General features: G+C 44.2%; 1 protein-coding gene across 2 annotated transcripts in view; it reads left to right on the top strand.

Annotated features, from left to right (window-relative positions):
* SKI (SKI proto-oncogene) overlaps nucleotides 1-8,507 on the top strand; it is a 114,989-nt gene extending 106,482 nt beyond the window's left edge. For both annotated transcript variants that reach the window (XM_075721683.1, XM_075721684.1), the window contains 4 exons: nucleotides 229-503; nucleotides 1,488-1,789; nucleotides 4,443-4,673; nucleotides 8,319-8,507. In XM_075721683.1, the coding sequence (XP_075577798.1) occupies nucleotides 229-503; nucleotides 1,488-1,789; nucleotides 4,443-4,673; nucleotides 8,319-8,507 (997 nt within the window). The remainder of the gene's footprint in view (nucleotides 1-228; nucleotides 504-1,487; nucleotides 1,790-4,442; nucleotides 4,674-8,318) is intronic.
* Nucleotides 8,508-15,147: the final 6,640 nt, after the last annotated feature.

Raw genomic sequence — 15,147 nt, forward strand, 5'->3', positions numbered from 1 at the left:
CCTTCTGAACTGGATGGAGATTAGCTGCGTAAATCATCTCCATGATTAAATGAGCGCAAAATGCTAAGCAAATGCACAGGCACATTCTTAGCTGGTGTAAATCAATGGAACTTCACTGTCGTTCCAGTAAGCGTCTTGCAGTTTCAGTGTAGCACATGGGTTGGGAAGCATTTTGAAGCCAAGAATATGACTGTTTTCTCCTTCCTTTTGCCTCCCCCTCTAAACCAGTTTTTACTCCTACAAAAGCTTTGAGAATGCTGTGGCCCCCAATGTGGCACTTGCACCTCCAGCCCAACAGAAGATCGTCAGCAACCCGCCCTGTGCCACAGTAGTATCACGGAGCAGCGAGCCACTGAGCAGCACTGTCCAGCCACGGAAAAGAAAACTTGCCGCAGAGAACACGGCTATCCCAGAAGCAGCAGCCACTGTTGCGGCCACTGTTACTGCCACTGAAGAGGATAAGGAATCGGAAGCAGAAATTGAAGTAGAAACCAGGGAAGAATGTAAGTGACGGTTACATCCGCCTTTATTTTGTTTTATTTGTGGTGGATTTTCCTCGGTAGTCCACAGGAAGTTAGCTGTTCAACTTCTGTTGTGATTAAATATAATCCTGGAAGCCTAATACCTCAGTGGGATGTAAGAAAATACAGCCTTAAGTAATAATGAAAGCCAAGAATGGAACAGGAGTTGGGGGGGGGTGTTTTCCTGGGAAGGGAACGTGCATTGACAAAAAGAAGCACCTGAACCCCAGGTGTCCACTAACCTAGAGCCTTTTTTTAAAGCAGGTAAGTGTTGTGCAGAGGACAAAATGCATGTGGTGGTCACATAAAAACCGATGGTTCGCTATCTGATCAAGAGCCTTCTATAAAAGCCGTTGTGGGATACACACAAATAGCCCATAAAAATTCCAGAGCGCGCACACGTGTGGAATTTTGTGTCAGGCAAAGAATGCGGTCACGCAGTTTCAGTACTGCATCCGTGGAGCTGAATGCATACAGCGGAGATCCAAGGGCCAGTGTGTTCTTAAACGGTATTCCGATACTGGGCCTCTCGGGAAAAGATGAAGGCAGACACTGGTACCACCTCATTAACGTCACGTAGAGAATTCTGCTGCTGCCCTCAGTACGTTCAGTCTTCACTCCGTGCAGACAGTTTATGCAAAAAGAAGAAATTGTACCCACTGAGAACGGCAGGATCACGTAGGTTTCCTAGAAGAAATCTGTTTCTTCACAGCCATGGAGAAAACCCTGTTTGTGACGTGAATTCCACAGTCACAATTCAGGCAAATGGCAAGGTGGTCCCTTAAGTCAGTCAGGTTTGCGTTTTCCTCACATTTCAAGTATCAGAGTATCAAATGAGTATTTTCTTTCTTCCGCGTTTTTCATTGACTGTTGAGTATCTCCTCTGTACGAAAGAGCCTCAGCGTATTTTGAGTTCTGTTTGGTTTAGACATTTTTTTATTAATTTTCGGCGTTTTTATTTTTCAGTCACCTCCTCCTTATCCTCGCTCTCCTCCCCATCCTTTACTTCATCCAGCTCTGCAAAGGACATGAGCTCACCTGGGATGCAGGCCCCGGTCACAGTCAGCAGTTCATACGAGGTTGCAACACATTCTGACTCTCACAGCAGCGGGTTGGAAGCTGAGCTGGAGCACCTAAGGCAGGCCCTGGACAGCGGCCTAGATACAAAAGAAGCCAAAGAAAAATTCCTCCATGAGGTTGTTAAAATGAGAGTGAAGCAGGAAGAGAAGCTAAACGCTGCCTTGCAAGCCAAACGCAGTCTACATCAGGTAATGTTGAAAAGCAGCTTTGTCTTACCGCTGTCTGCGGACTACCTTTGGGTAGTCTCATGTGAAACAGAATTGCCTCATTTTTGCCAAATAGCAACAGCCTTCGCTGGGGTACTGTTTGTGAATTCAGCCAGGAAACCAAAGTGTACAGGAACCATTCCTACATTTTTTAAGCCTGCCACCTGTTTTTGCCTTAGGGTGTAAATCCATGGTTACCAAAATCAACATCTTTTCATTACTGAAAAAATCTTCTAGTCCAGCACAGTTTATTTTGTTTTCATTTCACTGAACTAGAAACATTTCTGTCCTTATGTAGGCTTTATCTGTAGTTTTAAAAGATTTTTTAAAATCCTGCCATTGCCCAGCTGAGGGAGGGTATTCCTGGGACACAGGAAGACTCGCTGAAGCTCTGATGAAGAGCTGGACTACAGATCTTTGGTGAGCTTTCCGTTAGCCGTGCTTCACTGAATGTTTCTTGCTTCGTTCAGTGGAGGAAGCTCCTTCTTTCGGGAAAGCCTGGATACATCGGTCATACCAAAGAAAGAGTGGTCAGACAAAAAAAGCTGCAGAGATGTTCTGGCCATCAGCAAATCACGGTGGCTGAACAGAACGGCGGGTGAACTGTTTGTTATTGGAGCTGGGGCAAAAGCGGTGCACAGAAATGGAAGGTAGAGCCAGTGCGGAAGATTTGCACGTCCACTTTGAATATTGTACGTGGAGCTGTAACCAAGCTAGAAATGCCGTCCATTAGATGCATCTGGGGTGCCAGCTCTGAAGGAAGGGCCTCGTTTCATCTAGCCTGGGAGATGGAAAACCGGCACTTGCACCGTTGGTCAAAAGCAGGGATGCAGTGGTGCTAGCTGGCACGGTGCCGTTTGTTTCTTTGGGGAATGAAACGAAGGACAGTAGCTCACAGAAGTGATTGGTGTGCAGTATGACTGCTGTGTTTTAAAAAACACCAAAAACCCCCAGTCCTCGAAACCCCAGTAGCAGATTCAAGTGTTCTACTAGCAGGCAGGAGGAGGTGAGAGAGAGATTGTATTAAGTGCGTAGATATGATCACAATTAGAATTTTAACACAAGTTTGCCCGCTCAGAGTTCTGCAAGAGCTGCAGCGTAGCAGGGCAGGTTCTGCGCTGCACGCCTCCGGTGAAGACGGCTCCTTACGGACCAGCTGCAGGTCCAGGCCCCAGGGAAGGGAAGGCTGCGAGCCGGCTTCTCAGCTGAACTGCTCGTTCATTGTCACCTGCAGCAAATCACTTCATTCCCTTGTGTTTCAGTAAATACACGTTTTCTTTTATGTAATCAAAAGTAAATATTTATAAGTGATATATATTTAAAGCTAATTTTCAGATATCAAAACTAAATACACAGTGTGTATTTCAAGTAGAGCAGGACTCACATGCAGCAGGTGATGAAGCAGAACTGAGCGTTGAGGCATTGAATCAAGCAACGTGTCAGGGTGGGCGGGAATGTGGTGTCTGGCCATCATGTTCCATTTGGGCAGCTCTGGCCTTCCAGTTCCACGCAGGGAGAAGGCGCGCGCGTGCCGGCTTCCAGAGGCCGGGCTGAGCTAACGATGGCCTGGCTGGGAAGTGAGATCGTCAGAAGAGTGAATTTCCCATGACCCGACTGCTGCGTTACTTCGCAGAAGCACGTTGTGAGGGGTTGACTCTGACAGAGAGGAGGAAATGCTGCTTGTGGGGGCGGGGGGGAATCGAACTTTAGTTTCTAATTTAACCGTTTAGGAGACAGACCTTCAGTGAGCCGCGGTTTGTGCCTGGGATGGACGTGTCTTCTAACAACGGCTTTTGAAAAACTTACGAGTTTCTTCCTTTGTACCTTTAGGTGCTTTATCATTATCACTTCAATTAATGGCGCTCGCTTGGATTTCAGATCTCAAGGTAGCAGCTCCTATTAAGAACCCAGACAGCGGGAGTGGCAATTTCCAGAGCAAAGCATGGTTTCGATTTAGCTTAAGGTTTTAGCCTGGAGTTTTCCAGATGTTGTGACAGAGCAGTCCGTTGGCTGGTTGCCAAGAGACTCAGGACTACACACTAGTGACCTACAGCAAAACAAAATTGCCTGGAGTCAGAAAGAAGACACACAGTTTGTTTTTTCTCATACTTGCCTTAAGTGGATTTTTTGGGGGCTTGATAAAATAGAACTGCTTACTGATTTCTTCAGCAAGTAGTAAACTTTCTGGTTCTTTGCTGTACACAAAGGGCATTCACAAATTGCGTTTATCATAACGTAGTGCATCTTCAGTGTCTTCAATTAAAGTGCAGGCATTACGGTTGGTTTGTTTGAAACTTCGAGCTAGTGCAGAGCGCAGCGCTAGCAGCTCTCTCCAACTGCAGTTCATCTTTATTCAGTCACAGATGGTCACAGCTATTTTGCTTGACAAAGCAAAATGTGGCTGTAGCATATAGCTTTTTATTATCCGAGAACTCGGGGTATCTTGAGCATAGGATCTCACGTTGATTTAAAGGAGAAGAGCTTGTACAAAGTCCAGAACGAGGTTTAGACGTGAGCCTTCTCGGTCGTAACCAACGGAAGGCGGGAATTCAGTTTGGATCGCGCCCTTTGCAGTTCTGTTTCCTTGCACTAACGTCGTCTCGGCTCTCACACGTTACCTGCTTTTGTATTCTAGGAGCTGGAGTTCCTAAGAGTGGCTAAGAAAGAGAAACTGAGAGAAGCAACGGAGGCGAAGCGCAACTTAAGGAAAGAGATTGAACGTCTGAGAGCTGAGAATGAGAAGAAAATGAAGGAAGCCAATGAGTCTCGGATACGACTGAAGAGGGAACTGGAGCAAGCCAGGCAGATCCGGGTTTGTGACAAGGGCTGCGAAGCAGGCAGGCTCCGGGCCAAGTACTCAGCCCAGGTAAGACCCGAACGCTGAAGGCTAGCCTAGCAAGTGAGCTTGCTATTTCTGTGGTTTTCAGGGTTAGTTGGAAGTGTCTGTCTGTCCTCTAATGCCAGCGGCCTTGTTTTGTCTAATTTGATACAAGTCCAGCTCCTATGCATGTAACGGCTATGCCCCCGTCACGGCAAGTTACAACCCGAGTCCTAACGCAAGGTGTTACCAGCTCGCCTGCGCTCTGACCGCCTGCCTCAGTCCCACAGTTCTGCCTAGAACTGCACATTTGTCAGCTGAAAAGCCCCGTTTGCAGAGAGCTAAGACGAACGCTAGACATTCTTTCAGTTCCACTAATACTCCGTTGGCACTGCCAGTGCATAGGGATCCATTTCAATACTGTAAATATTAGGCAGAGCCACTTGCTCTAATAGTGTTTTTCCTTGAAGATCAGCCTAGACCTACAGGAACTACTTAAAACAGGAGAGGAAACCAAGGCCCGTCGATAAGCAAACGGCAGTGCTGGGAAGGAGGGATGTTTCAGTTGTAAAGCACAAGACGAGCAAACTGGCAAGTCCAAGAAAAGACTTCCAGTTTGATCTCAGTGGAAGTTCTGGGAACGTGGGAACAAGCAACACGTGTGCTTTAAGCTTTCGAACTAAAACTTCCTCCCCGCCCTCTCCGCATGGGAGTCTCTTGTAAGAAAAGATTCCGAAGTTCATTTAAACCACCCAAAGCCAAGTGCACCAAGAGCGCTGGTGCATCAGGCTGCACATCCTTAAGTCGCCTTGTTGCGTCTTGGTGTGGCAGGGCATGTGGAATGCCAGGCCATCCGCTGTTCCAAGCCCCTGAAATGACCCAGCGTAACAGGCTGAGCCGAGCGCAGAATGGCAGCCTCCTGCATTTCTGTGAGAACCAACCCTGAAGAGGAATCCATTGCATGCCCTGCCTTCCCCTTCCTCCAGTAGGACAGTCCCAGTTGCCCAGTAATGCATGTCCTATGAAAGGGCATGGTCCCACACCCATTGTTAACCCCCTCAATCCCCCTCTATAGCGAGGGGCTCCCAAACACCCCCTTGCCTTAAGGCTAACGCCTGTCCTTGCCAGAGCTGCCTCCCCCATAGTCTTGCTCTGACCTGCTCCCGCCTAGACGTCCCGCTGCCAATGCACTGTCCCCAGCGCAGGTTCCCAAGCTAACGCCTGGCTGAGAAATGCGTAAGTAAAAGGCAAGGGTCAGCAAGCGTTGGCAACAGAAGGGCTCTGCAAAAGCGGGCACGCTTGCCTGAGTTGAAACTCCTGGAGCAGAGAGGTATCACTGATGAGCAGATGCCACGTAGGTGTCGTACAGTCGCAAGATCAACTTGCGTGTTGTAACATACCTGAATTAATGGTCAAGGGAGCTCTTCTAGACCATGTTTACCATAGCAGCTTTTCTGCCACGCGTGGTGTGAAACGCACGTGCTGCACGAATGTGGTGTTGGGCTTAACGCGTGAGCTGCAGATTTTTGGTGTGGTTACTTTAAGGGAGCGGTGGGGTGGGGGGGGGGGGGTGGGGGGGGTGGGGAGGAACAGAGACAGCAACAGCAATCAGAACAGCTTCTAACCCCGGGCTCTCAATAACGGGAAGGGGAGTGGTCCACTGGTACCACTATGAGCCATGGCTGACCAGGAGACCAGAAGCAGGAAATGATGTGGGCTTCCTCTCTAGCATCACAGGATGTCTCACTGATAAGAGCTGTCCAGACTAAACACAGCCAGATTGAGAGCTGCTGCGCTGGGCGTTGCCGGCAGTTGGCTTCCACTCCAGCAAAAAAAAAAAAAAAAAAAAAAAAAAGGCAAGGTAACGGCAAGTGCAGCTAACAGTAAACGCCATAGGTAGCGACCGGAGCTTTGCAACGCTGCAGGTGTGGCCGCCCTTGCTTTGTGAGATGCATGAAAGGTTTTGACAATCTGTGTTTTCAGTCTCCCAGTAAATTCCCTCCCTGGGAGGGACTAAATGAGGTTTCCTACTATGAAAGGCTGAAATCACCTCAAAAAGAATGCAAGTAGCTGACTGTTCTGCAGGTTTGGCTCTTCTGCGGCCGCTAATGGCACATTTGCAGTATCAGCGCCGTAGCTGCGTTATTTAGCAACTGCCTGAGCGATTTCTGCATGGCACTTAATAGAAAAATACCTTAAGTGGCTTCAGAGTCTCAATTTTACAAGACGTCAATATGACTTATATTCTTAAGTAAGTCAGTCGTGTAAGAAATTCTAAAGTAAAGCTTTATGCACCCTTTTATCTTCAATTTGGAGTGCACACAGGAAGTTTGTCACGTTGTGTTCGTCACTTCTTATTTTTGAGGAAACCACAATTCTCTAGACAGGGTTGGTCTGAGAGAAGTAGCATTGGGCAAGCATGAGCGGAAATAAGGCAACAAATTCAGGGGTGTAAATGGCTTTGTGTAAACTTAAAGTATTAGATGCTTAATACCTATTGAGGATCGGTGTGGTTTATGCCTTTCTTTTTTTCTTACCTTGATACTGAGATCCAAAGATGGATGGGGGGTGGTGGGGCAGCCCTCCTTTTAGCCCAAAACATACGCGGTTTCCTTTCCTGTGTTAAATGGCACTCTTTGATAACAGCTAAGCTTACCTGTTTGTGGCCTAAAATGGCGTATTTCAAATGGGTGCAGTTTTTCTAATGTTTACGCCCTTGCATACTGGGGCTTTTCTCTGCCTTTGGTATCACTAAGTGAAAAATAGGAAGCTGGCCTGCTGGGGCCTTTGGGGAGGCTGAGGCCATCTGCGTCTCTTGCTGTAAGCTGGAAAAACTGTTAGCTCTCAGCAAGTGATCTCTTCTAAGGCTATTTGGAACATGCATTTATTTAAGTCCATTTCTGTGCAAAGTTACTACACGTTAGGACCTGCTCAATCCCATTCCTGCCCTCCAAAGTCCAGCTTCTTATTTATGAGTTGAACCGGTGCTAATTTTCACTGCTGCTTGGAGCGTTCCTGCTCGTTCAGCGGGCTCCCTGTGTCCCAACTTTCTCACATCCAGATTCGCAGTCCCCTTGCCCTCTACCCCGTACCTCCGTGCCCATCTCGCCTCCTTCCGCTTCCTTATGTTTAGGGTGAAGGACATACGGGTTCTTGTATGCGGGAGGATACTACGGGTGCTTTTGTTGGCCGTTCATCTACAGCTGAGGCATGGACCTTTAGCACAGGCAACTGAGGCTGTGGTTCTGGTCACTCATATTAATGACCACTGTAGAAGGCCTCAAAGTACATTACTCTGCCTGTGCTTGGAGTTTACTTTGCCGAATTGCCTAAGGAACTAACAGTAGTGGTTTAAGTAGTACAGCGACCAGAGTTCTGTTACACTGAGGCACTCAGCTATTGTTTTTCACCCTCCTTTCTGGAACTCAAGCCACCAGAAACATTTAAGAATGTCAAAGCTGAACAGTTCATGCAATGCACTTGCATAGTTGTACAGCAGCATATGGAAAAAATAGGGAAAAGGGAATTCCTTCCTCACCTCAACTTTGATAATCTTATGTCTGGAAGTACGTGGTTTTATTACTCCTCTCACTTTGTGCTGAGGTGCCAGTCTGTGTTAAAGTCTAAAAAAAATCACAGTGGAACTGAAATATTAAACCACTTTATTATGTTTCTTAATATGCTTCTCCCCAGATTGAGGACCTGCAGGTTAAGCTTCAGCATGCAGAGGCTGACAGGGAGCAGCTCCGAGCTGACCTGATGCATGAAAGGGAGGCTCGAGAACACTTGGAAAAAGTAGTCAAGGAACTTCAGGAACAACTGTGGCCTAAACCAAGCAGTCAACCCAGCGGCGAAAACACAGCGAGCAACATGGAGAACTAAACAAACACCGCATCGTCTAGTACACATACAGAATGCCGTATATGCACAGTAAGGGAGGATGTGTGGGGTACGTGTGTAAGTGCATGTGTGAGTAGTTGTGTCTTGGCACACAGATCTATGAATATGGATTCTTATTAGTTGGAAGGCAAGCGTTACTCTTTATAACAGAAGCACTGAATTACGCCTCTTTTTTTTCCAATCCATATAGCACAACATCTTACTGTGCCTATAAAACACAAAGTGTTTATAAACAAAATACTTTTAAGTCCACAGCAAATTTTCTACTGGCAAACTCCAAGCAAGCAGCATCGTCAAACTAAAAATCAGAGTAAAAGGCAAGCATGGCAGTGTTTTTATGTTGCCCTTCTGCCTGGTGGAACATTTTGGAATTTAAAAACAAACTTTTCTTATAAGCTATTTAAAATAATTCATTACACAGACTTGGTATTAAAAAATTAACAAGATTTTTATAATGAACCTTTAAAAGCAAAACAAAAAAAAAAAAACAAAACCTTCGATGCACAATTTTTAATGACTTGTTTTAGGCTTTGGGATTCTTAACGTAGAAGCCCTCTGGTGATGATGCCATTTCATTAGCAGTTTTCCAGCCATCTAGGAAGCCATCACAGTTTTAATCCTGTCACGCGGTTGTATGAGAATTTCAGAGTGCTTTTCAAAGTTGATTTTTTCCTTAGAAAGAATGACCTTCATTTCCTGTCCTGAACACGAGAAGAGAGGAAGATGCAGGATTGTAAGGGGGTGGGGTGGGAGCGGGGATGGGAGGAGAAGATGTACGCTTTAGAATTACAAACCCAGCCTTACAGACTTCAGTGTTTGCAAATCACGCCATCTTTTCTAAAGACATCTTCATTAAGTGATGTGTTCGAAAGACTCACTTCATCCAAGAGCACTTCAGCTTTAGGAAAAGAAAGAAGGAAAGAAAGGAAGGAAATGGATGATCTGTTAAGGCGGTTGAGAAACAAAGCAGAAGACGTGCCCGTTTTGAAGTCATTCTGAAATCTTTACTTCAGCTTTCAGTTTTCTGGAAAACTCATCTTTGTTGCACCACCTTACCATAAATTCAGTATTTACCTGCTTTTATTATGAACTGTCAGTCAGGATTTCTGTGCCCAAGGAGAGTGCAACATCGCGTTATCGCATACTACAGAAAAGAAAAATAACATTTTTGCTGCTGTGAATAAGCCTACATCTTTTTTAAAAAAAAAAAAACTTTTTTGTTTTTTACAAAAGAAATTACTTTAATTTTGGGATCCAAGCCGCAGCCCTGGAATAAAAATGCAGCATGCCATCACTTTGTCTTATTGTTGATGTTGTTGTTGTTGATTTTTATTTTTTTTTTTAAACTGCACTTTGTCAGAATCTTACTCTGCATTTTATTCCATATTTCTAAAGTTTACAAGTTGAGCATTCTAGATTCGACCCTGCCTAACAGGTGTGACAAATCATCAACCCACTTTTCCACCACGCGACACCTTGCATCATCATTTACATTTGTGCAACACGAGGATTCAGCAGGTATAGAATGCTACCAAATATGAATTTGCCAGACCAGCGCACTACGGGTTGAGTTTTAACCTGTTTTGCCTGGCTTTGGATCTAACAGAAGTTGGGAAGCAGTAGAGATGCTCCTGGAAGTGCTTAACAAATAAAGTTGGTGCTTTACCGAACAAGAGAAAAGTGATTTTCACCCTTAAACACTCACCTCTTACACACTCAAGCTTATCAGCACGAAGTGAAAATTTGATCTGGGGCTGCAGACGTGCCTTCCAGCTCATTTTTCCTCTCAGCATCTTATATAGGCAATGCTGACACTTTGTTTACCTTAAAGAATAAAAAGGAAAAAAAAAAAACAAAACAAACAAACCCCTATGCATCATCATACACAGAAGCTGTTATTCTAAACGAAGAAACATACTTCCAGTAATCTTTATTTGCTTTTGGACATTAATGCAAACTATGTAAGCTTAAAAATTATTTCCCAGTAGACAGAAAGCGGCTTCCAATCCTAAAATTATAGTATTTACTTACAGTACATTAGAGAGGTGTGTTTTTTTTAAACAAGAGCTGTTTGCTTGAAACCATTATAATAACCATTATAATAACTGTGAGCATTAACAAAGAAGTTCATATATCTATGTTTTAGGTACAAAAAGAAGAAATATGAAAGGAGTAGAATTACTGGGACAATGTAAAACTGTTGGGAGCAAGAAACAGTTATACCAAGTAAATCACATGAAACTGTCCGTTTCTACAGGGGGTTGCCCTTGTGTGTTTGGGATGCTGGAGACTGAGTCTAGATGCAGATCTCCTCTTCTAAAGTGCAATGCAAAAGGAATTTTGATTATGCTTAAGCAGGTTTTTTTAATGTGGTTTGGTTTTTTTTTTTTTTGCTTCTTTGTATGTTTTTTTTCTGCGATTATTAAATCATATGCATGGAATTAAAATCTCTGCCATACGTATATTCATTAATGGGCATTATTACTGTCTTATGTAAAGGGGTTATTTTGTTATGCAGTATGCATAAAAATGTTCTCAGCCTTATGATTTCCAGATCTGTATTTTTCACTTATTTCTTCAAGGGAGACTAAATAATTTTAGCTGCAGTCAATCATTGTGCATTTCAGAAGTCTCATACGCTACGCTTTACTGCCACGTTAAGAAATTACACATAGAACAAATGTATTCCCACCCCCACTCTCAGCTTCTTTCAAGCCTTACTTTGTAGATTTGGGGGTTTTCCCCCGGATCCTCGATTGTGTCCCTCCCCTTATGACGCAGCCAAAAACGGCAACGTGTCCCTCTCGATCCGATTTTTACAGGAAGAGTGGCCCACTTACTTACCTGCAGCACACAACATCGTTTTTCTTTCTTGCATGTCTCGGACAGCGTACCGATTCACGGGCACAAGGTCTTCTGTGCATATGATGCTTTTATCCTCCAAAATGAATGCAATCTGCATTTTTTTCAAAGTTAAAAAAGAGACCAGTAACTAGTCTTGTCAAACAACCAGCATCGCCTGTGCGTCACAGGTAAATGGGATAAGAGACGCAAGACAGAAGGCTCCAAAATGACCTTAGAACTGTTGTTACAAAACGGTTTCTTTTGCTGTGCATTACGGTAATTCTATAAAGTGTAATATAGGACAAATGAACTTCACAATGTTTGAGGTTAAAACTTCTTTGGTCCTGGGGAGTGAAAACATCCTAGTAAAAACATTTCTATAAATTAAGGTGCAAGAAGACTGGGAACAAACGTTCTACACCAGCAGTTAATCAACAGGAGAGGTTTACAGGGTAGGAGTCTGTCTTAAATAATTTTGTGTTTCCTAAATACAGTTTAACAATAAAATCTTAATTATTTCTGCATTATAACTTATTTCTAATTCAGAATTCCCGTGCATGTAATTTATTGTACAATTGTCAGAAGACGGCCACAGAGACACTAATTCTAGAAAAGGGCTGTCAAAACAGTGGCAATCTTCAGAGGAAAAAAAAAGAATTGTGAAGGTGGTTGAGGTGAGGGAGTTCTGTGTGTAATTTCTGTGTCTGCAACACTTCAGTAAACAACTGTTCGCCCGTTCAGATGGAATTGTGTTTCTTTCGACTTACGTACTGTTGAGTCCCTGCTGCATTCCATTTGCACTCCAACCTGCGAGTGTAGGAATTGTAAAATCACATCTTCTCATTTCATCTGCTCTTTCGTTTCCTTTAAGAAGTTAAAAGGGAGAAGAGGTGTTTCATACAGGCTGTTGACTCTCCCTGTGCTTAAAAATATATTACTCAATACTTGTATATTCAGTTTAATTACTCATTGTTTCTATTACTGAAAGAAGACTTAACGAAGGGAAAAAAAAAACCAACAGCAATAACATTCATATCTATGGAGCAGCTAACTAGTATACATAATATTCTGCTTTTCAAACAGAACTAGCCAATGTAAAAAAAAAAGTTAAAAGTAAATTCAACATGTAAATACTTTTTTTCATTTTACACTGTTGTATTATAAGTGTATATGGTGTTTACTTTTTCAAAACTCTTTCTTACCTGGTAGTTGTCTTGTTTTATGAGTTGTGTTTTTAACTAAGAAGAACCTTTGCTGTCTGTTAGGAAAAACAAAACAAAATCTTTTTGCAAGTTTTAAATGTGGGTTAATCTTTCTCCATCATTTGCATTTTATTTGTCCTTATTTTCACTGTAAAGTATTTTATTACCAAAAGGTTGATTTTCTTTCCATTCTGCCCTCTCATCAGTCCATGTGTTTTAGAGAGAAGTTTTTTGTTGGTTTGGTTGTGTTTTGTTTTTTTGTTTCAATCAAAAGAACTCACAGAAATGACATTTTTTCAATTGAAGAAAAATAAATCTTTACATTTATAATAGCCAATAGCATTTCAGCACATTTTTGTTATCCTGGTCTCTCCTATGCTGCTGCTAATGACAATATTATGACTTACTCTACTATTCTAGAACTATTTTTATGTAAGTAATGTATGCTTTCTTGTTTATAAATGCCTGATTTAAAAAAAAATAAGAAAAAAGCTTGGCATATTTATCTATTTCGCTGTGTACCTTGATAGTCCTTTTCCACCCCCTTTTCCACATCCCCTCCCCTTGAAGCAGATAATATTGTAAAATAAAGGACTTTATGAGATTATGTATGAAAATAGCTATGCTTATATACCACAGTGACTGAATGTACAGTGTATAGACGCATTACCTAAAATAAAATTGTTTGTCCAGAAAAAAATAAATAGATATGGGATGGTTTTTTTGAGTTCTCTGTGCTCGCAGCTGTGGCCTAATTGTTCAGGACAGGCAAGCTTCAGGTAGCTGAAAAAGTGCTGGGTACCTCCGTTTGAAACATCGGCACTGCTCGAGGGAGTCTGAGTCAGTTGAACAGCACGGGCGCAGAACTCTGCCACGCGTGTGCACACGCAGCCTCTGATAGCGCTCTTGCCTTCTAGCGACGTCCCGGGTCGCCCACGTGTACCCAGAGCACCCGCAGAGGTGACAGCAGTGATGATCACTGCCCTCCTGCAGTGCTGGGAAGGAGACCCAGCGCCAGCTGCGCTTTCTTCCGGCAGTGCCTTCAACCCAGCAGACCAAAGGGGTGCTCCTGGGAAACAGCCCCGCTAACCGAACACGGGGCCGGGGGCCCGGGGCGCTGCCGAGCCACCTCAAGAAAAGGCTTTCAAGGCGGGGGCTCCGCTGGGCCGGCTGCGGGCTAGGCAGGCCAGATGAGTGGCCACGGGCACAAACCGAGGCTAGCGTTGGTCGCTGGCGTTGGTCAGACGGCTCCACGTGACCTGGGCCACCTCAGAAGTCTGATGCCAGAAACATTTATTATTACATGCTATTGTATGTATATTTATTGCACATATAGCCGAGTCCTGAAGTGTCTAACCCATTTCAGCTTGCAGGGCAACTTCCAGTTCTGCGATCATGTAACTTATCCACATATTCAACCTCTAACACCCCCCCCCCCCCCCCCCCAAGCTAATAGCAGCAACCACCATTTTGTCTACTGGTGGAAGTCGCCTTCAATTCTCTCAGGCGTTGGAGGAAAGCGCAGCTTTCCTGCCGTGTTTTATCTTCTGTGGCATCCCAACCAAAAAAACCCACCCAACCACATACCTGGTTTAGCCCCTTCAGCACGGAGCAACCTGAGGCCGAGAGTTAAACCGGCGCCTGCTACACGTTGTTCCCGGCCAGCCCGGTAACGAGCCCCTCGCTAAGGCATCGTTTGAACAGCCAACCGTCTTCAGCCCTGCACGTGACAATATTGTAAAGAGAAAGGAATTTAATTGGAACCAACGCATACCACTTTGTGGGGAAATTCTAAGAACAAAGTGCAATTCCTTTTGAATAGTGAGAATTGTAAGCATATAAAAGTTTGTACCAGGTCAAAGAAAAAGAAATACAGGAGGGGAAAATGCAAAAAGCAGAAGATGGAAACATATGTTAAAGTAATTCTCTCATGGTTTTACTGAGAAATGGCTGCAGAATTTCCACAGCTCTGGTACATTTCTTAACATGCCCTTGTAAAACAGTGGAAAAGCCAGAGGATGATTGAACAGCTTAAAAAAAAAAAAAAAAAAACCAAAACAACATATCTCTACTTGATATTTCTGACTCACTGCAGCCTTGCTTTCTAAGGGTTGGTTTATTTCCTGTTTCTACCACCTGGACAGTAACAGTGGGCAAAGCCAGGCTGAGCTGCTGCCCCTCTCTTTGCGGAAGGTGAAATGTGGTAAACCTTCCCGGCCTGTCACGCTGACCCCAAGCTCTGGCTGCGTTCTTCCACCACACCCCAGACTCCCACTTGGCTACTGGCTTTTTCTTCTCCCCCCACCCCCTTGTTGACAAAAAGAGCGCAGACACAAAAAGCTCTAAGCTATTTTTTTTCCTAAGCGTTAGAGACTCAAAAATGATCCAACCATTCTTGCTGTCTTCTGCATGAATGAAACTACGGGAACTTTGCTCACAAACGATGCTGGAACTATAGGCTTAAAGCCTAAAGCTGCCTGTGGTTTAGCGATGAGCTCTTGGACAACCATCAGTACCTGCGGCATTCCGTATGGAGAGTTCAGAGCAACGCCCCTCTTGGTTTTGCTAGAGCTGCC

The sequence above is a fragment of the Pelecanus crispus genome, chromosome 15 (genome assembly GCF_030463565.1).
Source record: "Pelecanus crispus isolate bPelCri1 chromosome 15, bPelCri1.pri, whole genome shotgun sequence".
In the NCBI taxonomy this organism is placed as follows: Eukaryota; Metazoa; Chordata; class Aves; order Pelecaniformes; family Pelecanidae; genus Pelecanus; species Pelecanus crispus.